We start from the raw sequence: 23373 nt of genomic DNA on the forward strand, positions 1-23373 counted from the left end.
GTCTCATTTGTATTTTTTCCTATGACTTGTCCCATGAATTCCTCATTTCTCTCCTCCTCCTCTGCACCCTGCTAAATGTATAATCTCATGTGAAGTTAAAAAAAATCCCTCGAAATTAGATTGAATAAAGCGAAGATGGGTAAAATGTTCGTGTATCCGAACACAGCTGTGGGTTGAAAGAAAATGTGAGGAAGCTGCGAGATGTTAGCTGTCCATTAACTGACACTACAGTAAAGTACATACACAATGCGGGTTAATTATAATCTCTCTCTCACACGCACACACACACACACACACACACACACACACACACACACACACACACACACACACACACACACACACACACACACACACACACACACACACACACACACACACACACACACACACACACACACACACACACACACCGCGAACCTTCCCTTTCTCTCTCTTATCCTCCGGTGAGGCAGCAAAAGAAAACCGATAGCCGCCTTGCCCGCCAGGTGTTTAACACAGTTTAGCGCAGTTTCTAAAACAATGAAGCCGTTGTGGATGACTCTCCTTTTAAAATGGCAGTAATTTAATGCCATTGCACGCCGTTTCTATATCCCCACCGTGCACCACCGGAGTCCGTCTTCCAGAGCCGGAGGGGCGAGGAGAGAGAAAGAGGAGGGGATTGAAGCAATCTGTGATTAAGGCAGTCTCATAAATATTGCAGAGAGGTTTTTGGCCCCTGTTTTGGAGATAGACTGCCACAACAGTCTTGAGTTCCTAGCTCTTACTACCGGCCATCCCGACAGATTACAGAGCAGAATATGAATAGAAATGGCAAAAGAAAAATCAAGAGTATGATCCACAATGTTTGATCCACGAAGGACTGGGAAAGATAAAAAAAAAAAAAAAGCATATCCCATCGAAAACAACATCGAGCGTTAATCCTCTTTGGAAGAAAAGGTCATATTTGGTTTGTGTATCAATCCTCCACGTAATGAGTAATCTTTCGTAGGGACCCTAGAATTAAAAAAAAAAAAAAAAAAAAAAAAAGCACAGCTCAGGGGCATTTATTTAAGAAATGAAAGTAAAGTAGAAGCCGATATCTAATTTGTCCACTGAAGTTGGTGCTTGGGGCTTTTGAAGCGGCGTGCAGAGATGGGGGGGGGTAGACATAGGTCCCACTTACAGTAGCTTAACTCTGTCTCACTTAATTGAGTTCATTCCAAGATACAGAAAAAAGTCAAAGCAGATACATACATATTAGTTCGACGTAGGAGATGTGGCTCCGTCATTGTCTTCACTCCAGTTCTGCTGATTAGTTCACTTCCTTGCAGGTTTTTTTTTTTTTTTTTCACTATTTGCACATCGAGTTCGAGCACTTTAGAAAATCTGCCAACGTGGCAAACCCTCACGTACTACACCCTTCGCAGTGCTTCCAATTACTGTACTCGGGGCTTCAAGCAGTAACTTTATCAGAGCTCCATACTCCCCTCTGTACTTCACACCCACTCTTGCATAGAGCGCTTGCAGTACAGTATGTGGCGCTGCGTGCTCTTCCTCCTGAACTGGAAAACGGTGTAGAGCAGGACCATCATGCACAGCGCCAGCACACAGGGGATGGCGATGGCCACAGCTTTCTCCGTGCCCCCCGAGCTGTCCAGTTTGATGACGACATCCACGTCGCCGTTGTCGTAGTGGCGCTCCTCCGCCACCGGGGGGCTCCAGTCCCAGTCGGGGTCAGCGGGGAGGCCGTCGCAGCCCATGAAGTCTCTCAGGATGGACCTCGGGTAGCCAGACTCCACGCGAAGCAGCTGGTTGTTGAACTTCCAGTACTCCTTCCCCTTGTAGAAGTAGGTAAAACCTGTGCGGGGAAATCAAAAGCACAACTTTGCTTCTTGCTTGTGTTTGGGACATTTTGTATTTAAAAAGTACACAAGTCCTGCATCTCAAAGTAATCCAACAAAATATGACAAATCAACAATGCCAGAGAGGCAATGGATAAATTGACTGAAATGAAGAGAACCCAGACCACCCTGAAGTCCCAAAGAAAATTCTACATCAATAAATCAATCAATAAACTCTTATTTGTGCATCAGAGTTGTATATCCCGACTAAAAATGGTGTAAAACGGAAAAAAAAAAGAAGCTGAAATTGCTTGAAACAGCTTATATAGCTAAAAACTCTGATAATGGCTAAAAAGAAAGAAAACAGTTAAAATGTCAAAAAGAGTCAAAATGGCTGTGAACGCTAAAGAGGATTAAAAAGAAGAAGCTAAAATTGCTAACATAGCTAAAAATACTAAAATGGCTGAAATAGTTTTGATGGCTTAAACCAACAGAAAATGTACAAAAATAAAAAAATAAATAAACAAAACGAGCAAACAAGCAAAATGCCTAAACATGAATTACTTAAATGGGGACAAATGGCCAAAAACTTTTTAAATAGCTAAAACCTTAAAAAAATAATGGCTTGAAAGGGAAAAGCTACCAAAATTTCCAAACTAGTCAACCTGGGAAAAAGAGCTGGACCAGTAAGTAAAAATACTTCCAGAAGGTAAAACAGATAAAACAGTTAAAAAGGCCTGAACAAGTGAAATAACTACAAATGGCTAAAGGAGCTAAAACTGCTCAAATTGCGAACAAAGGCAAAATAGTCAGAATGGTTCCAGTACTTCAGTTTAAACTGCAAGAAAAGGTCAAATAGAGAAACATAAAAGTCAGTGGTTTTAACAGCAAAAATAAACATCATAGCTAAAATTGCTAAAAACAAAACAAAAAAACCCCAAAAAATAACAGCTAAAGAAAAAAAAGCTAAATCCTCTAAAGATTGTGATTGCTCTTAAAGCTAAAACAGTAAAAAAAAAAAAAAAAAAGTCATTTAATAATAAAATATATACTTCTCTAAATTGTAGTTTAAAAACTCCACAAATGCAACATGCGTTATTTTTCTTTATATACATGTATAGTGAAATTATATGCACAATTTGAGCTGAGTTGGTCTCATTTTGAAAGTTAAACATGCTTGTTTGTAAGAGCATTTGCTTATAAATCCAGTATCAGATCATCATTCATCACAAAGTTAATCCAGTAATAATATGAAGGATACGATTCCACAAACCTACAGGATGTGCAGTCAGTAAAGAGCTCATACCGTTGGCCTTATCCACGAAAGCCCCCTGTGGTGAGTCGGGGATGCCCTTCCACACGGTGATGGGTTTGGGGTATCCGGGATCCATGGTCCTCATGTCCTCATTGTACCTCCAGTATCTATTGCAGGACACACACGCATTCCAAAAAAGTTGAGACAGAAAGTTAGCGACTCCTTTAGTTTGACATGTGATCTTACGACAGTGTTTTGTTTAAAGTAAAAAAATATATATTTTTTGTATTTTATACATTATTGTCAAGTTATTACATTATTGGTATTACTACATTAAAAATTGGCGAAAATTAAAATGCAACTTTTCTGAAACACTGCTCCTGCACATGCACACCCAATCTGTAGTTCAGCAAATGCACGAGTAAATCAACAATAATGACAATGTTATCCTTCAGAGTGTCATGACTCCCAGTCCACATTCCACTGGGACTGGGTAGTTTTATTGTTGACAGTCACCATATTAACAATCAAACTTGGTGACTAGGTTTAGTATTGCGATAACTATTTAACTTGCAATATATATATTCACTAGATGATATAATGTCTTTGTGTTTTGGGGATTTGGAAAATAACACTGCTTTTTCTCTTGCACCAGTTTTTTTTTTATAAAACACATGTACATTTGCAGCAGTGTTTCAGAAGAAGATGACTTCATTGACTGGAATTTTTTTGGTAATTTTCCCTTTGTTTTTAGTATTTTTGATTTCGTTCCTGTGTCCACAAGGTATGAAATAATCAAGGCTGTTGATCGATCTAGTTAATTGCACAATTGTTGTTAATAAATCTCGATTACTTGCACCTCTATTCAGTTATTTTCAATTTGCAGAGTAATATGCATATTGCACATGCAAATATGAATGATTTTGCAGTATATAATCATGCGACACAACATCATCTTCTGTAGACGGCCATTGTAAAGCTGTGGCTGGTCAGACATCACGCTGGTTCGTCTGCCTGCTTCCTTGAACTGGCTCCCAGTCAGGCCATTTAATGATCAGCAGCTGATTTATTTCACACAGCCCAAGATAGCGATCAGTCACTCATCCATACTGTGTTTATCTGCTGTGCGCATTTGTTTGAGGAGTGGTTGTGATTGATGCCGTGTTTGCACGCTGGAACTCGCTCTCATAAATCTTTCTGCTCCGTGTCGTTTTTCTGAATTAAAAAAAAGAAGGACCACCGTCCTGAAACAGTAAGAGGTGGTAGAAGAAGACGTGACTACGTGCAGCTCTGGATGACAGTATCATGACAAGGCATGTTGTCAGCGTTTTGCCAGCTCCCACTCACCACGGCGTCCGAGGGTCCGGTGACCTCTCAGGACGTGATTAATCCTGACAGATGAACATGTGAGTCACAGCGGCACAATCTCAATCTGTGCGGCGCAAACAACAGATCCTCTGCTGCCGGGGCTTTGTAGAGACTCAGACACCGTTTGCACGGCAGTGCAAATCATTTTTCTCTTTTCGTTTCAGTAACGTTTCGTGTTTACGTGGCTCCGTTTTGAAAATTAAGTCAGCTTACAAATGATGTTGTTTTCATGTTGGGCCAGTAGTGGGTGCTGTTTAGTTGTCTTTGTAATGAAACCACACACACATGCATGCAGAGAACGATACGCTATAAACATGAACAATGGGAGCACACAGACATTCCCACTTGTATAATGCTTTTGACAGTATGTGGAATTTGAACCAACGTTGATGGAGCCACATTGGGAAGCTGCTCACACTTCAGTGGGACCTGGCTGAGGTGTGAGTCCCTGTTTGACCACCTGGCCAGGTTGGATGGGATCGAAATCTCAGATTTGGGATTGGATGGTGGATGTCCTGTCCTGTGCTGGATTGGGGGGTTGGTGGTTAGTGCTGCTGTAAGTTTCACATGCATGTTCACTGACTTCACCTGTCTCACTCTATGTCCTCACAGCCGTCCTGCACATTACCACTGACTAACGGTGACACCGTTTTGATTCGATCAGTAGGCCCTCCACATTTCTGGACATTGATGCATTACCTCTAAGACTATGGTAAAGGGCCCTCTTCTTACAGCATGTATTAGTAACACAGCTTTGTTTTTCTATTTCTCAGTGCATGTAGCCCTGTCTGCACTACCTGCTTCCATCATAAGAAAGACAACTTCCTCGATCGACTGAGTCACAAGCAGAGTCTGCCGCTCGCAGAGTTTTGCTCACTTGTTTCTGCTCATCCGTCTCTTCGTTAATTCTTGTTGAGAAGGCTCCACGTGATTTCTTCAGAAAGTAGTTTGACATCATTTTTCTGCAGCTCACTGTATGTTGCCGCAGTGAATATTGTTCAGCGTTAACAGAACACACGTGCGCTACTGTCCTTCTGTACCATTAGAGAGGCAGACATTCAAATCTGTGCACGATTACAAGCTGAATGGGTCCTTTCTTATTTAGCCTGGAGGACAGAGCTTCCACGATTTGTGATAGTACTTTTACATTTTGACAAATGGGACCAGAGGGAACTATTTTTAATGAGCATCTATGGATTCTGTATATACATTTTTCAGTTTTATAGTTCATTTCAAGTGTTTTTTTTTTTGTCATCCGACTCTCTTATCGTGAATGATTGCTGCGTTTAATGGATACTGGATCTAATATTTTTTACATGAACAGGACAGTTTCCTTCAACATTTTGCCTGACGTTAAATCATAATGAGTGAAATGTTGAAGATTAAAGATTAAATAGCCAATATTTAGAAGCACAATGAATGTTTGAGGGTAAAACAACACATTACTGGAGTGTTTTTCGTCTGCGTGCAGGACAAACTGTAGATACTATAAGTTGAAATATGAAATGAAACTGCCTTCACTTTCAGTTACCTAGGCACTACAACCCTGAACAGGATAAAGCAGCACTTTTTCACTCTGAAAAATGCAACTTCCACACGGTATACCTGATAAAATGGTTCACACAGACCTGTCTCCTTTGAAGAAGTAGGTCTTGGCGACGTCCTCCCACCACACGGCCGTCTCGATGCTTTGTGTGGGCATGCCACTCCCGAACAGCGAGATGTCCTGAGGGTACGAAGGCTGGAGAGTTGTGTCCTTGAAGACCCAGAAACGGTTTCCTAAAATACCCACAAAGACGTTATCATAAATATGACCTCAACACTCGGCTCATCCATCTGTGTGGATTTTTCTTTTCTTTTTTTTTTTCCGCTGAGTTTTTCAGTTCACATGATTCCAAAGGTCAGACGCATCACCTTGTTTAAGGAATATCTGTGAGGGAAAATCTATGCACTGTTATCTATAATACAATAAACAGCGAGATGATTCTCTGAAGGCAGCTCCGCCGAGACTTGTTGTTTCGAGCTTGATTGAAGCTATTGTTGCATTTAATTCAGTTTGATCATAAGTGCCTAAGGCGAAGCGAGCAGAGAGGCGGCGGTGGCGCGCTCGCGGTAAGTAGCTCGGCTCTCACATGCGCGCAGTCATGAACACACACATGTTCGAGTCCCTCCGAGTGTATAAATAAAGCATGAGGCACTCTGATCCCACAGGGTGACAGATGTCATGTTAATCTGTGTGATGGACTGATGGCTCCAGTGGACCTGCTCTCCAACCATACAGACCGCCAAGCCGCTCCACGGTCATTCAAACACGATAAAGAGATCATGATCTCACACACACACACACACACACACACACACACACACACACACACACACACACACACACACACACACACACACACACACACACACACACACACACACACACACACACACACACACACACACACACACACACACGCATATGCACAGGCACACACATTCACTCAGAATTATGACAGAAAAAAACACAATGTATTGTCAGATGTGGTTGAGAGGAAAAATGTCATGATCGCTAGATCTTTGCACCTTGTGCTTAAGTAGATTTCTATTTCAATTGTATTTCATTCACTGCATCTGATGAGAAGTTGATAGAAAAATCTTCTATCAAAATACCTTAAAACTACATTAAAGATGTAAGAGCTGTATTAATGTTAATATCGGACTTGTGCACTTGGCGGCAGTAGTGAGTCTCTGTAGTCTGATTGTCTTAGGCCCCACTTACCCGACAGCATTTCAGGTGAAAATGCAGAATTTCTCGCATTTTTGTTTCAAGGTTTTGCGTTTAAATGGCAATGTTTTAAAAAACGATGTTCATTTACACGGAAACGGAAAACTGTTATTACCTTTGAAAAAGACAAATTTCCCTTCGCTATTCTCGTACACGGCATCAATTTTGGGTGGCAAGCCTTTCCAGAAGTAGTTGATCTGCATGGGGTATCCAGGGACCACAGAGTTGTCCCGTACCCTCCAGAACCACTGGTCCTATAGAAAAGTGACGACGTATAATCAGCTTATATCCAGTCTGCTTTGAAAAATGTTGACCAAGTCTGTTGACCTACTTTACCTTGAAGACGAACAGCTCCTGTCGGAGGATAGCTAGTGTGTTGAAGCCTCCGTCGCAGATGTTGGGCTTGGAGTTGGGGTTTGAGGGTTTGGCTCCCTGCGGAGGGCGGTGCGGTCTGGCATGGCGATCGTGCTTGCGTGGGTCCGATGGCGGGTGGAAGCGAGGGGGAGGGACGGTGGGTGGAGGCCTGGTTGGCTGTGGCGCTCTATCTGGTGGACCTAGAAAGACAAAAGCGACACCTTTTATTTTGTCGCAAACTATTTGGCCGGTTTGGTGCTGTACTCGCTGAGTCACTGTGAAAACTGGGTCCTATCTACAACAGCTGACAAATGCTACTTACTGGCAACCCACCCAGTGTGACTGATGTCGTAACATTTCCAATTGTTACTCAAGCGATTTCACAGCTTTTGTGTTCTTTTCTCGTTGTTTTTCTGTGTGAGGCTTGGTTCAGAGAGAGTCAGATGGCGGAGGTTGTTACCGTAGATTTTCTGGATGCCCTGCAGGTCATCGTGAGGTAGTTTGAAGTTCTCTGTGTCCATGTACTGGTAGAAAGGAGCCATGATAGCAGTGGGATCGTTGGAGTGCTCCAGACCAAGAGCGTGGCCCAGTTCGTGAACCGCAACCAAGAACAGGTCATTCCCTGGTGGGCAGAGGAAGATGAGCACTGCAGTGAGAAGGAATCAACTTATACAAGATAAAGTCATCTACAAAGAAACTATCCCCAAACAAATCTTTGTATTTTTGAGTCCTCCCTAATAGAATGACGATTATAAAAGATTGAACAGTAACATCGAAGTCTTCTTATTCTTCAGGAGAATAGGGACTGGGAGTCAAGGCACTGGAGGCCATCATCGTTGTTATTGTCCATCTACTCACCCATGTGCAGAAGAACTGGCCGTGGTGTGCATGCACAGTAGCAGAAGACTTCCGTTTTGGTTTGAAAACATGATTGTGTAAACACGGCTGCAGAAAGCTCTCTCATTCCACCGGGACAAAGATTTAGGCTTATTCCCAGCAGGTTGTTAAAATATACGCAATGTCAACGCTTTCAAGCTTCCTTAATGTTTATCACAGTATCTGCAGGTATAACTGCTGGTTTCAAACATCATGTGCCCATGGTCAGAAAGACAAGGCGTTTAACTAGAATTGAAGGTAAATTCTACCAATAGATCATAATTTCAGGAATACAGCATGTTCTTTGAAAAGTTGTCGTTCGACTCATATGTTTTGTAATATGAAGCAACGTCCTAACATTTATTAATGTTCAGCATATTTGCTGCATTGAGAGCTTAATAGGGATTTTACTAACAAACTTAATATTACTTACCACACTTTATGGCATTTAACATTAAAACTAGTCTATGGTGCATGTTGCAATGATTTGCTGACACCTGCCCAAAGGGAGCAGCCAAATAGAGATTGTAAGCTGAAGCCAATAAACACAATAACAACAAGCTGTGCTCATGTGTCGAGCAAATTCATCCCAAAACCAGAAGGTTTTCCCCAAAAAAAGTCAAAATAATTGACCACAGGTTTTGTGGGTAATGTTTATAACTGTTCAAATCAAAGTGCATGTGTCCATAATCAAATAGGAGACTGTAGTAATTTGAGTTGTATTGGAAGAGTAAAGAAACATGGAGAGTTAAGCCGGAGCTTGTCAGTGAAAATATGTTTTTTGGTAAATTGCAGTCATTGCAGTCTTTTTTTCAGATTTAGAACCTGGGATCTACCAAGATGTTTTAGGGGATTCAAATCTTTTTTTTTTTTTTTTTTTTTTTCAACATGGACCTGACTGGACTGAAGTTAAAATACAACTCGGGAAGCACCATTATCAATACCAGCAGCGGCTCCCATACTGCACGGGGTACTCGTACTCGATAAAGATCACCTATTCAACTCAGCGAGTATTAGGTGATGTCATCCGTTATCGACATGCTACATGCTAAAGAGTTTTGGGGCTCACATGCCAGCGATGCTACATGCTAAACATGATTAGATTATGACTGATGTGGGCCCGAGCTTGCAGTGTGCCGTGGACATGCTAAAGCTCGCCAAAGATTGAGTTAAATGTTATCTGAAATCTGAAAGTATCAGATGAAAGACAAATGATTTGAAAACAATTGGAGGAGTTATTTAATAAGCACTCATATGGGTACTAGGCATTGACAAGTAATGGTTACTGGTTAGTACTGTACACCTGAGGCTTCAGTGTTGTCTGTACATAGACTGAAAGGAATTCACATTTTCTCAGCTCTTATAGCGATTACTTAATTAGAAAATTAATCAGCCTGAATTAGAGTTTATCATTTATCAAGCATTAAATGCCAAATGTTGAGAATCTGCATCCATTATTTGTTATGTCATCACATTTCTTTGCATTATGATTTGCCAACCTTCGGGGGCCCTCGTAATTATTTCTGCAGCGCTTTACGAACCATTAACCACGTAACCGACAGATACTCGGTTGGTTGATCAACAGTGAAGCTAATCATTACTCGCTTACTGCGAGTAAAGATTATGGAGGTAAATCGTCATCAGGCACGTTTTGTTTTGTTTTACCCCCCCCCCCCCCCCCCTCCCATACACACACACACACACACACACACACACACACACACACACACACTGCTTTTGCTCTACGGCTGCTGAGGATAAGCCGCATGTGAGCTACAGCTCACACACCGAGTGGAGGGACAGACACTCACGTTGCTGCCGGGGGCTCCGGAAAACAGTGAAAACACAAGTTCACTGTTTGTACCTGAGCGAGCATCGTTGGTTTACTTTACAGGGGTAGAAACACACACACACACACACACACACACACACACACACACACACACGCGCGCCGGGAAAAAAATAGAACGAAAATGTCACAGACAGTTTATACGGTCAGCATTCAGCTCATAGTGTCAAGCTGATTTAGAGAGAGCTACACCGCTTCTGTACTGCTTGTGACTGAGGCTGTCCCTAGGAGATTGCTGCCCTTTTACAACATGATATTCACTCCTGCCAGCAGCCAGGAGAGCAGCTACTGACCCTCAGCCAGCAGCTAAAAGGTGAACCCTTCATCCCACCCACCCCCTTCCTGCTCCCACACATATCGAACACAACCCACAACTCTGTCCCGTTAGGGCTCCCAGGGGGCCAGGCAACTGCCGCCATTAGCACACATGTCCACATGCAACATTTACAATTATGCCGCTGCAAAAACCCATTAAAGGTTGCACAGCTTTCCCAGACACAAAGGCTGAGACAGAAGCTGTTCGGAGATGGGCCTTAGAAGCCTAAATGGATCACAGTGGGGCACTGCGCAAAGGCAAACTTGCTTGGGAGTCTGAGACAATTGCCATTAGTGTATGAGGGGAAAAAAACAGGGTGGGAGGGGGAGTGTGTATAGCAGCTTCCCAGAACAAACACAATGTATGCTGCAACCCTCCTTCAGCACTTATGGGTGGAGGAGGGAATATAAACGTAAGGCATGGGGATATCAGTGAGTGAGGCAGCCTGGTGGAGCTCAGACTGGCCTGGCAGTGCAGTAATTAAAGTGTGTTGTTTGGTTGCATGACTAAGACAAATGTCCTATTTTCCTTTCTGAGCTCCTCTGCAAGGACCCACACTGGCACAAGAGGCCAATGCAACACAAGACCACAATAACCTTGTCTAACCTAACCTAACCTAACCTAACCTAACCTAACCTAACATAACATAACATAACATAACATAACATAACATAACATAACCTAACCTAACCTAACCTAACCTAACAAATCATGTTGACAGATGTAATTGAACAATAATATTTCATTTCATTTATTCATTTATTTGGACGGGGTAGTGCATATTGACAATACAACAATCTCATGAAATTTCATGAAGGCAAATTTCCATCTGTTGTCCCACACAAAACCATACGCAACGCAACGCAACGCAATGCAACCTAACCTAACAAACCATGTTGCCAGATGAGATCCAACCAAACCAAACCATGACACATGACATGACACGACACTTTTTGTTTGCATCTTATGTACAAACCTCTTAGGAAGCACACTATAGAGCTAATATTGGACCTAATAAACCTGAATAAACATACTCGTGTGCCAGCAACCAGTATCTTAAAATAGCAAGGCTCTCTATCCTGTCATCTGAAGAGCTTATTACACAGGGGAAAAAGAACACATCTAAATCCTGACAGATGGGGTGATGCTTCGTTACAGAGCGGAGCCAGATCAAGGCATCTCTGCATTCTTTGTTTTTGGTTAAGCGTCCCTCGCACGCTGCCCTGTGATACAATCTCAGTCATATTGCCCTCCTGTCTTGCCATCTGTATTTGCAGGACTTGCTTTCTATCAGTCATTATCTGTCTTCCCTGATGACTGCTCTTGTTCCCTCTCTCGCTGCTGTTTCACACTTTCGACTTGTTTTCGCTTTACTTTCTTTGGCACCTCATCTTCGTCACCACCACTACAGAACGGAGGTACACACTCACTTCCCCCGTCACTCACCATCATGGTTGGGGTTCCCCAGGGTCCAGGGCTCGTCCGAGTCGAAGTGCGTGTCCCCTCCTATGCCCGGGCCAGGAAAGTAGGCATGGGCGAGGAATCCACCCTCCCCGTCGAAGGGCGAGCTGTCACCATGGAAACCCGAGGCGAAGATGATAGTGATGTCCACGTCACGCCTGCCGGTCTCCAGGGCGCTGTAGGGTACGGCCTCGAAGCGGAGGGGGGTCACGCCCTGCCACACGTCGAACGCCCGGCGGATGGCGTCATGGGTTTCCCGCGCCCCCACTTTCGGCGTGACATTTTTAATGCTGCGGGAGGGAAAACCAGTTTGTAAAGAGTTGATTTACAGCAAAACCACCAATGATGCATTCTATTTATTCTTGTATACATCAAATCACTGATTGATAAGGAAGTTTAATATCATCATTGAATAGTTGGTAGACTGGTCATCCATCAATTGTAAGGTTGCAGGTTCAATGCAGAAGTGTCCTTAAGCAAGAATCTGAACCCCAAATTGCACCCAATGGAGGGATTGAACGGCCTTGAATGGCAGGTGCCACCTTTGGATTGTGAATTTGGGGCTTTGGGGAGGGCTCAAGGGGTGGAATGCATAAGCCAAAATCATTTAAATGAAAATTAATTTTATTTGTCCAATCTGGAAAATTGGAAAATTTTAACAAACCAACCTGCTCTGAAACGTTAATAAAGAAAAGTATATACAAATTAGTGTAGGATTCTTTGCAAGATTATAAATGTTTAAAGAGTGTGAAGGGTTTCTTTTTCAAAACCTTTTGAAAAGTAGATATTTATAGAAGATCCTCTGCCTGCACTCTGAAACACTTCCACTGATCCACTGTTGAGCAACCCTCTGTTCATGAATGAAATGATGCTTGTAACTGGGAAGTGTAACAATTCTAACTTCCAAGCTGAAAGCTGCCCCCTTAACAGATTAGGGAGAAATTTTAAGATAGTTTGATGTCACTCAATGTGGAAACACTTGCAACAACATGTAAAGAAGCATTTATTTTTGACTATTAGAAATGGTTGGTACAAACAAACAGCAGCTTTTTTTAATGTTTCAAAGTCTGGTGTGTTTGTGAGTTTCCACCTGTATTTACAAACTGTAGTTATCATCTTTAAAAGAGGATAATTCTCCTTGTTTGATGAACGATTTCACTCTATATGTCAGATTCAAAAAGTGAGAGGTGGAGGCAAAAACGGATTGTTTAGTCTGAAAGTCTGCAACAAAATGAAAATAATAACCCCCTTACTATTTTTTATATTTCTGAATAAACGAACATGGTTTAAAAAAAAAAGTTGCACTCGAGAGAATTCTTCCAAGCCCAGCAGCTTTTGCTGAACTTTTAACACTAGTGTCCTTATCAGTCTTTGGCAGGCAGAGAAAGAACGTGTGCGGTGGAAATGGGGGTGGTGGAGGGGATCATCTCCCTCTTCGGCTCTCTTTGGCTCTCTGCACTCATTTTTCCTGAATAAAAGTGCAGTTGGCGGCAGTGACTGGCTCAGTGCTGATTGACATTCCATTAGGAGAGGTGGCTCATCAATTCATATTCCGGCAGGAAGGAGGGATTTGAATAAATTGACAGCGTTATCGTGGATTACTGCGGTAACCTGTCAATTTGCCATCCTGCCAGAGACCCATTTTATCGGTTCTGCTCGGAACCAAATTAAAATAGCACTGGGGCTTAATCAGGCCAGATAAAGACGAGGAGTCGAATGTTTTGGCTGAGATTATTGGCTGATTTTCAGCAATTTTCAAATTGGAGAGGACAAGGCTTCTATTTTAATGCTGAAAATGTTTGTGTGAGGCTAATATAGCAGCAAAATCACTTGTGTGTGTGAGTGTGTGCATAATGCGAGTTATGTGTCTGCCTTGTATGAACAAAATATGTGCATTTATAATCCCATTCCTGTGTTTGTAATATGATTTCCGACCTTTAAATGTCTTTGTCTTCACCTCTACCTCCCTACTGCCCTTTTAAAAAAGGGTTTTTCTGTCCTGCCAGCATGAAATAGTTTTCTTTGCCCTTGATGTAGACTGGTGTGCTGCTTTTTGCTCTGCACCTTGTTCCCTAAAGAGTCTTCATATCACTAAGAAGCAGTGCGGTAATGTTCCATGAGTTCTGACCTGACGTGACAGGACCTTGACAGGAAGTGGCAAAGTAGTAAGTATGTACAAGATATATTACAAGGGGGAAAATAGAAGGGAAAAACAAAACAAAACAAGGAAACGAAGCCAGCCTGATCCTAAAAATCGTTTTTTGCCAGGAAGCTATTTATACAAACATACTCACAGCACACATGGCAAGTTTTTTTTCCTTCCCTCCTGCTAATCTATGTGTTGCTGAAAGTGTGATTGCCGCTATATTTGTGTGTGACGCACTTGCTCGGTCGCGATGACAACGCCAGAGCATGCAATCCCAGGTGGGCAAAGAAAAAGGGGGAGGAGATGAGAGAGGCAGCAGAAAAAGAAAGAAAGAATGGAAAGGCTGCCTTCCCGGCCATCTCTCACCTGTAGGTGATGTGCGTGCGCTGCCACTTCTGTCCTGTCAGCGCGTATCGCCGCCTCCGCGACCTGGAACGGCTCTTCAGTTTGTCTGGAACCCCACAGCGAGGTTTCTGCATCCAGCTTCAAGGTGGAGGAGAAGAGAAGAGAAGACAAGACAAGACAAGACAAGACAAGACAAAAAAAGAGAAGACAAGACAACACCAGAAAAGTCACAACAAAAGAAGAGACAAAGGTGGAAAGAAGAAAATGAGGGAAATGAAAATAAGACAAGACAAGAGAAGCAAGAGAAAGAGGAACAAGCAAAAGGAAAGAAGGTTACTTGTGTCCTGCTCACTGGCAGCTCGGCTCACAGTTCTACCTCACGAGACAGCACACAGCACTGAAGTGAACTGAGCAGTTCTCTTCCTGACGGGCGTCAGAGCATCACAACAGACTACCGCTACACTACCATCCACATGTGATGCCACCACTACTGAACAGATACCACAATACTGATGCAAAACTTTTGAGTCCTCACCTCAGGGTGATATCACTTCATCATCATGCAAAACGAGAAGAGGGAGAAGAGTTAAACAGCTTCACCTGAGGCCGTCTGAGGGCAGGTGATGGCAGTGGCTGGGATAAACATCTCTATCCTTTTCTAATCCACTCAAATATTGATGCTTTCTGCATTACGAATAACTGAGTGCAACACTGTGACGTCACTGAGCTAATGAAAGTGTGTTTGTGTGTGTGTGTGTGTGTGTGTGTGTGTGTGTGTGTGTGTGTGTGTGTGTGTGTGTGTGTGTGTGTGTGTGTGTGTGTGTGTGTGTGTGTGTGTGTGTGTGTGTGTGTGTGTGTGTGTGTATGTGTGTGTGTGTGTGGACTCACTCCTTGGTCCTCTCATCCAGTGTCCCTGTGACATTGAGGCCATAGACGCGCTGCATGGCAGCAATGGCTGAGTGCAGGGTTTGGGCCGAGCGCAGGACGGACATTCCCGGTTCGGTGCGGGAAAGGTAGCCATACCTCTGTAGCCATCCCTGTGAGGAGGAAAGAGCGGGGGGAGAGAAGACTTCACCCTCAACATCATCACTCGACAACTTAATGAGATAACCCATCAACGGGGGATGAGAAGCTCTGACTCAATAAAAAGAAGTAAAAATAGGTAATAAATTACAACAGAGAGGTTATTTTTGCATTAGGATGGGTGGTGAGTCACAACTCACTCTGTTTCTGTTAACGTGTTCTGTTCCAACGACCAGCCACTATGAGCATCCCTACACCATCTAGTGGTATGAAGTGGTATTACAAAACAGATCAGGACTAATACATTTTTCCAGCTAACTCAGTTCAATAACCCTACAGTCTGTTTTTCCTGAGATCTGCCAGCATCAGCACCTGCTGCTTCTTCTTCTCTTGCTGTGCTTTAGAGAGAGTGAACAGCATCGTAATGTAAAGATTATTATGTGCACTGGGTGGCAGCAGTGAGTCAGCGAAGTGTGATACTGTATTTTCTGGGGTATATTTCTGAATTACAACTTATAGTCCAAAAAGTATGGTATTCAAAGCGAGACCTAAGTATCCAATGAAACTACATAGACCCCGTTTACGCAAAGTTTCAAGTGAAAAAGCACAGTTTTTGTGTTTTCTTTTCAGAAAAGTTTCTCAATAATAAGGCAACGTTTTGAAGAAAAAAAACACGTGTGTTTACACGGAAATGGGAGAAACACTGAAAATGGCATAGTTAGCATGCCAGACTACGAGTTGGCACTGTGGTGCACATGAACACTAGCGGGTTATCAGAAAGGTTGAGTTCTCTCGTGTTTACATTGAGACAGAGATAGAGCATTTTCTTAAAGTTCCCCATTTCAGTGGCTCTGAGCACTGTTGCCGTGTAAAATGGGCACCCACAATGGAATTAAAGTTTTCTGTTTTCAATTGAAAATGTTGCCGTGTTTTCATAGTCTACGGTAGAAGCTACCTAAAGCTGCTAGTCAATTGGCCAGTGTCAACACCAGCTACTTCCTATTGAAACAAGGACAGACATCTTGTAGTTTATAATAGAATTACAGACTTGGTCAGGCTGGAAGTAGTATTTTAGTAAATATTTGCAATTTTCCAAATTATATACCAGCATTACCACCTGCTAATTCTTCTTTTGTTAGTTTGATTTATAAGTAACTCACTCCACCATCCTGTGGAACAAATTGGTATTACATGTAAATTTCACACAAGATTTTCTCATATTAACTAGCCTGCTTGTCCAAGCTAAGACACAAGGTGTTATGACTCATTTTATCATCTCGTCTTATTTAGTTCAACAAGGAAGGAGTGAAATGCACCAGTACAGATACCGCTAAACGAAAATATACTTAAAACAAGATTCATTAGCCACCATTTTTGGACTTCTGCAGGTAAACAATAACACAACAATGCCTCAAACTGCTTACAGGAAAAAAAGTGATCTTCAGGCAAGAGTTATATGACTTTATTCTTATAAATACTGCACATTGAATAGTTTGGATAATGTCCACCTGCAGTGATTGAATGTTTGCTTGCACAGACTGCAGACGTTCCCCCACTAACAGCCACAGCTGCTTGATAAGGTGAAGGTCTTGTTTGTCGGGTTATCCTGCCCAGTTACTCCCTCGATGTGGTGCATCCAACCTGCTGTGGAAACATTAGCGGGGGAATGGCAGAATTCCAACTCCAAAACTCATTTCTTTACCCTCTAGTTCACTGCCAATTCCATCGCGAAAAATCAATGGGCATACAAAGGTGCATCATTCATTCTGTGTCTCACTGGAGGCTGTGACTAACCATCGCTGCTCTTTCATTGTCAGCACACAGAATGAGCCGCCGTGGTTATATTTAATGCCACAGTGGGCCTGATACGATTAGCCGTGTTCCATTGACACAAGAAGAGTTTACAGTTACACACAAGAGTCAAACACTTGCTCAAAGGTACAGAATGGATTCTCGCTTTGGTTCGAAAAGCGTTTGGATGGAATCCTAAACTGCTCCACAGAATGTGACAAATGTTCATCCGAAAGACGTCGGAGTCGTTGTGCTGCGGAGATTACTGATGAAAGCTGCACGATCTAAGGGAACAATGTGGGCGAGCACTTGCGATAGCCATATGATTTGTGATAAAACACTTAAGAGGATGACGCTAACGTCTTTGTGTTTTGAGATTTGTTTTTAGAAATAACAGTCTCCTAATTTACAACAGCTGTGACTATGTTTTAAAAAAAATTTTTTTCATTTATATTCTTTTTAACACATCTGCATCTCCAGTTCACACCAGTGGCATTTCAGGGACAAAGCTGTTGTTTCCTTTGTTGTTTTTGGTCTTCAGATAAGAAATAATGTAAAAAAAAGATAAAAAAATGGATAAAGTAAAATATCAACCAGTTTCAACACAAACTGTTATAATCTGAAAATGATTGAATTTGTGTGGCAACGTTGATCTTTATGCAAACGCAAGTATCATCTAAACTCACTCAGTGCTGACGATGTAGTTCAAGGCCCTGTTTACATTATGTTTCAAGTGAAAACACATTAATCGTTTCTCAACGACCACGTACTTGGCGAGTACGTAATTGCAAGTAGGTACTCAGAAATATGGACTTTTGGGAATTTCTTACCAAATGCATTTTGGGTAATTTGGCTTCCCAAGTCTACACAAGTCCGGTCTTCATCCATCCCCGATGTTGTGGGCAGAGCGAGAACAAATCTGGGTATTTCATGTGTACTTGGCGAGATGCGTACTTTGAACTGGATCAGTACTCAGTCTCTGACTGATGACATTTCACAAGTACGAGAGAACGCAAGTACAGACAAAATACACATATTGAAAAACGGCTGTTTTTGTTGTTTTTGCATTTTTGTTTCCGAAATGATTTGCGTTTACATTGGTGACATTTTGAAAACAGTGTCCATTTACATGAAATAATAGAAACACTGAAAACAATTGTAGTCAGCATGCCAGGCCACGAGTCGGTGCTTTTGGTTGTTCTTGTAATGAAGCCACTCACACATGCACACAGGAAACAATACGCTATAAACATTTACAACGGTGAGTAAACAGACCTTCGTATGGACAGACGACCAAGTTGGATTGTTATTCTGGGTGACTCTCAGCTATAAAACTAGGAAGTCCCGGGAGAATAGGGACTGGGAATCATGACGCTCTGGAGGACGCCATCATTGTTATTGCTCATCGACATATTGCAGCCGTGGTGTGCATGTGCAGTAGGAGCGGGTTTTTTTTTTTTCTTTTTAAATTGTGTTTTCGGCCGTTTACTCAGAGATGCGCCGGAGCATTTTCAATAACTCCCACCTTGGGAGCCATTTTCATAAAAAATTGTGTTTTCAGGGGTTCCGTGGACCGTTGTCATGTAAACAGATGCCCAAAGTGCGACAAATGTTTTGCATTTTGACTTGAAAACATTGACATATAAAAGGGGCCAAAGATCAGCCACGGCTTCTTCTTCTTTGGTAAGATTTTCCTCGCTTGTCTCAGTCCTTTCTCTCATCACAACACTCATTAAATTCTCTTCACACATTTTGTGATGAGCATTTCGAGCAGAAGGGCTTCATCTGACTGACTGAAATTCACGAATATTGCAAGGATAATTTATGCCAGTTCATTCGGCCTTTTGTGATTAATTTGTGGTATATTGTGCAGACCAATGACCGAGATCAGGGAGCCAACCATCAAGCCCCCTTTTGTCCCCTTGCATTATCACACTTTGCATCAAAAGACTGTTTTCCATTACTGTAACGTCTAGTCTGTCTTTAGCCCGACAAAAAAAGAAAGATAAAGCAGTTGTCACCAACAATGGACGCCTGTATGGAAAAAAAAACAATGTCATATGTCATTTGACCTTTGAATCAGTGCTCATATGACTTCAGGTGTCATTAAAAAAATAAAAGTAGAGACAGTGTTGGAGATGCAACAGTAAAAACTCCAAGAAGCAGCCCGAGGACTGGACGCTACAGTCACTCATCACTGCCACACACACAGTGTGATTATAGCAATATAAGATTACAATGTCTAAATTCTCCATCTTCTCACTGACGTTAACAAACGAACCACACAAAGAAACACTTTTCTCACTTTTTCACCCTTGGAGGCCACCTGGACACTACAGCAACACAAATCGCAGTGAATCAGTTGACAGACTGCTCGCCGTCCCATCCACTAATCTCACCCCCCAGTCTGGTCCCAACCTGCGTCTGTCCACGTGCCACAGCGTTGGCGTGAGCATGCAGCTAGCATCGCAGACTCGTGTGTGCACGAGTCCGAATGTTGGTGGAAAACGTTTCGCCTTTAAAAGGAGCCCGAGCGCAGACTTTGTGTTCAGCGGTGCAAACGCAGAGATCTCTCCGACTGATGACCTTAGCTTGAGTGTGTGCGAGCGTGCGTGTGTGTGTGTGTGTGTGTGTGTGTGTGTGTGTGTGTGTGTGTGTGTGTGTGTGTGTGTGTGTGTGTGTGTGTGTGTGTGTGTGTGTGCGTGTGCGTGTGTGTGGCCGCTTCCGGTCAACGTGTGAAGGACTGAGACTGGCCCTGCTTCCTCCTCTTCCTCCTCCTGCTCCTCCGACCGGCCTCACCGAGCCAGACAGGCTCCGTACAGAGGTGAGACCCTGCACCATTTGGGGGAGGGCATTGGGAAGGGTCACTGCAAAAACTTCCCAATAAGATACCTCCCCTATCACCAAGCAGATGTGAGCTCCAGTCAGCTGATCGGACCGCCTGCCTTCCCCCCAACAAACCATCCCATCTCTCTCTCTCTCTCTCTCTCTCTCTCTCTCTCTCTCTCTCTCTCTCGCTCTCTGGTGTGGGTGTGTTGCCTGCTTGAGTTGTGCTGTTATTCAAAGGCACAGATTTCACAGAGCTATCGGACAAGGTTTCAGCGAGCCATGAAACTGAATAATGATGTGTGTTTATGTGTGTGTTGCTGTCAGCAGGCTCGGTGTCTCACGTCTTGGGAGCGGTGGGAGTGCGTCCTGTGGTGAGGATGGAAGTGACATCAATTAATAAGGCACCAAAAGGCAAATCCTATTATGCAACTTGCATGTGTGTGCGTAAATGTTTAATCTCCTCCAGCCAGAGCACATCTGACTTCATGACGACCTGTCTCCTAAAATAAGAAAATAGAAAAATAAAAGTACACCATCAATGGAAGCACTTGGGCTCGGTGTAATAACACCCTCAAATGAGCATCCTTCTGTTTCACTGCGCCCTGCAAATGAGGGATGATGTGCGATTTATACCCCCCCCCCCCCCCCAGCACCGCCGCCACCATCCGCGCGCGCACGCACGCACGCACGCACTCTGGCGCGCGCGCGTCCTGACAGGCTTTAAGCGTGTCTCTGTGTTGCGCCTTATGGCGACTGGAGCGCACCGCGATGTGTGTGTTTTCCACAGAGGAGAGAGGAGAGACATGTATGAGGAGAATCAGAGAGGAGGAGGAAGAAGAGGGGAAGGAGGGGGGGAGGCCATTCATCTTACCTCTACGCTGAAGTGATGATGATGATGATCCTCCTCTCCGGACACGGCACACGAAATCCAAAGCAGAAAATGCAAGCAGAAAGCTGCCGCGTAAAAACAATCCGATGGTGTTGTTTTACCGGAGGATGCTAAGGTCATAATGACCCGCTTTTAACCGAGTGTTTATCAGAAGAAGCCGCCCCGTCTGCTCCGGCTCTAAATGAGAAAGCTGTCAGAGGCGAGGGAGAGGGAGAGAGACAGAAGAGAGAGAGAGAGAGAGAGAGAGAGAGAGAGAGAGAGAGAGAGAGAGAGAGAGAGAGAGAGCGAGAGGTAGAAAGAAAAATAACACCGAGAGAGAGAGCGAGAGAGAGCGAGAGAGAGCGACGCAAAAACGGCCCCGCGTCGTTTTGCTGTTTTTAAAAATCCCCTAAAAAAAGACGTTCCGATGTCAAGCGGAGATGAGTCGGCGCGTCCGAGCCGCTGCTGCCCTCGCCATTCTGGTTATTTACATGAGGGAGCTACATCCATCATCCATCCATCCATCCATCATCCATCCATCCAGCAGCAGCAGCAGCAGCAGCATCAGCATCAGTGGCCATGTACAGTACCCAGTCTGCGCAAAGACACGCTCCCTCCCGACTCCACGCCTGCGCTTTGATTTCTCACACGGCGCAGCATCATGAGAGAGAGAGAGAGAGAGAGAGAGAGAGAGAGAGAGAGAGAGAGAGAGAGAGAGAGAGAGAGAGACTGCCCGGACAGCTGGCTTTTATAGCGCAAAAAGGTCTCCTGCCGCTTTCTGACGGTTTGAGATTTTAATACACGAAACCGAGACAAAGGGAACAATGCAGGTTAGAGTCGAACGTTCATAAATTAACACCGGGGAAGTGTGTTTGTTTCTGTGTTGGAGCAGCACTCTTTGGTTAAAACACTGATAGATTAGTCTGTGTAATACTTTTATAAGCAAAGCGCATTTGTGAGATGAGCAGCAGGGCAGAGAAAAAAATCCGATCAAACTTTAGAAATATATATATATAATTCCAACAAAAGGTTTTCCAAGGGAAAGTGTGTCTGGTAGTTTGTTGGAGCTGTGGGATGAGCAGCAGAGTTGAGTGTGTGTGTGTGTGTGTGTGTGTGTGTGTGTGTGTGTGTGTGTGTGTGTGTGTGTGTGTGTGTGTGTGTGTGTGTGTGTGTGTGTGTGTGTGTGTGTGTGGCGGGGGGGGGTACTTGGACAAATGATGCATTAAACTGGAGTAAAACTCTGTTCTCTGATCTAAATTTAAAGACAGAAATTAATAATTCTGATTTGATGTGACTCACAGTTAGATACGGTCTGTTCTTGGTCTGAATATTAAAAATGGGGCAATTTTTTTCTCCAAGTTGGTGATCAGTTTTGTTTGTTAACTTCATTCTTTGTTTATTTACCTAGTTGTGTTTACATGGGTAATCTCAATAAGGCACACTCTCATTTATAAGACAGTGTTGAGGAATCAGATACTTTCAATTCGTGTTGTAGTTGATTCTACGTTGATTCTGCTGTTTTAGTTTTTTCTAACTGAGATAAACTCAGATAGTGGTGAAGTTGAGACACTTAAACATTAAAATATTATGGAAAGCTGACTGACATGAAGATTTGGCAAATTTTCTCATGAATGCCTCTGTTGCTAATCCCACAAATGCATGTTCTACGTTTAAGAGGACAATAATCATAACTACAGATTACTATTTATTCTAACAGACAAGGGCTTCTGCTCTGTGCATTAATAATAAATAAGCATTCAAAGGGAAAGGAAATTTAAGAAATCCCTTCAAAAATGCATAAAAATACAACCACATTAAACTTTCTACATAAAAAAGTACTTGAAAATTCCTGATACCGTTGAAAAAAGTAAGAAGTCTGAAGTATGAGAGCAAAACCTGACAGGCTGTATAACAAATCCAGATTTGGAGTTTTTACAGACTGAATCACTTGAAGCTCAGTCAAACAACAGCCGAGTTATGTTTATAATAAATCTTTTTCTCTGTTCTCATGTGGTTATAGTTCCTTTTCTTCTCATCTGTGCCAAACCATTGTCAAAAGCTTCATTCTCGAGTACATTTTTACACAGATTTCTCTTTTATTCTCCTCCTGGAATGACTCATCCTGCACTTGGAGGCTTTAAATAATTTTCCAGTCATGAAGGCTGTTTAAATCAGTCTCTTGCATTCACACACTTAGATGAAATTGAATAGCGGTTCGATGAGTGAATGAAATGAAACACGTCTTTTTGCATACAAAATCACATTACTATTGCAACAACACATCATCAGTGGGTAA

General features: G+C 42.9%; 1 protein-coding gene across 1 annotated transcript; it reads right to left on the reverse strand.

Annotated features, from left to right (window-relative positions):
- Nucleotides 1-1331: 1331 nt before the first annotated feature.
- Nucleotides 1332-21701, reverse strand: mmp16b (matrix metallopeptidase 16b (membrane-inserted)). Its single transcript, XM_080470627.1, has 10 exons — nt 21081-21701; nt 15455-15603; nt 14588-14704; nt 12061-12365; nt 8034-8195; nt 7556-7773; nt 7335-7473; nt 6075-6225; nt 3130-3245; nt 1332-1840 (listed from the first exon to the last, which is right to left on the reverse strand). Exons 1-10 carry the CDS (start codon nt 21216-21218, stop codon nt 1479-1481), a joined length of 1857 nt encoding a protein of 618 aa, XP_080326753.1. The 5' UTR covers nt 21219-21701; the 3' UTR covers nt 1332-1478.
- Between the last annotated feature and the right edge of the window lie 1672 nt (nt 21702-23373).

The sequence above is a fragment of the Lipophrys pholis genome (assembly GCF_963383615.2).
Source record: "Lipophrys pholis genome assembly, chromosome: 1".
Classification (NCBI taxonomy): domain Eukaryota; kingdom Metazoa; phylum Chordata; class Actinopteri; order Blenniiformes; family Blenniidae; genus Lipophrys; species Lipophrys pholis.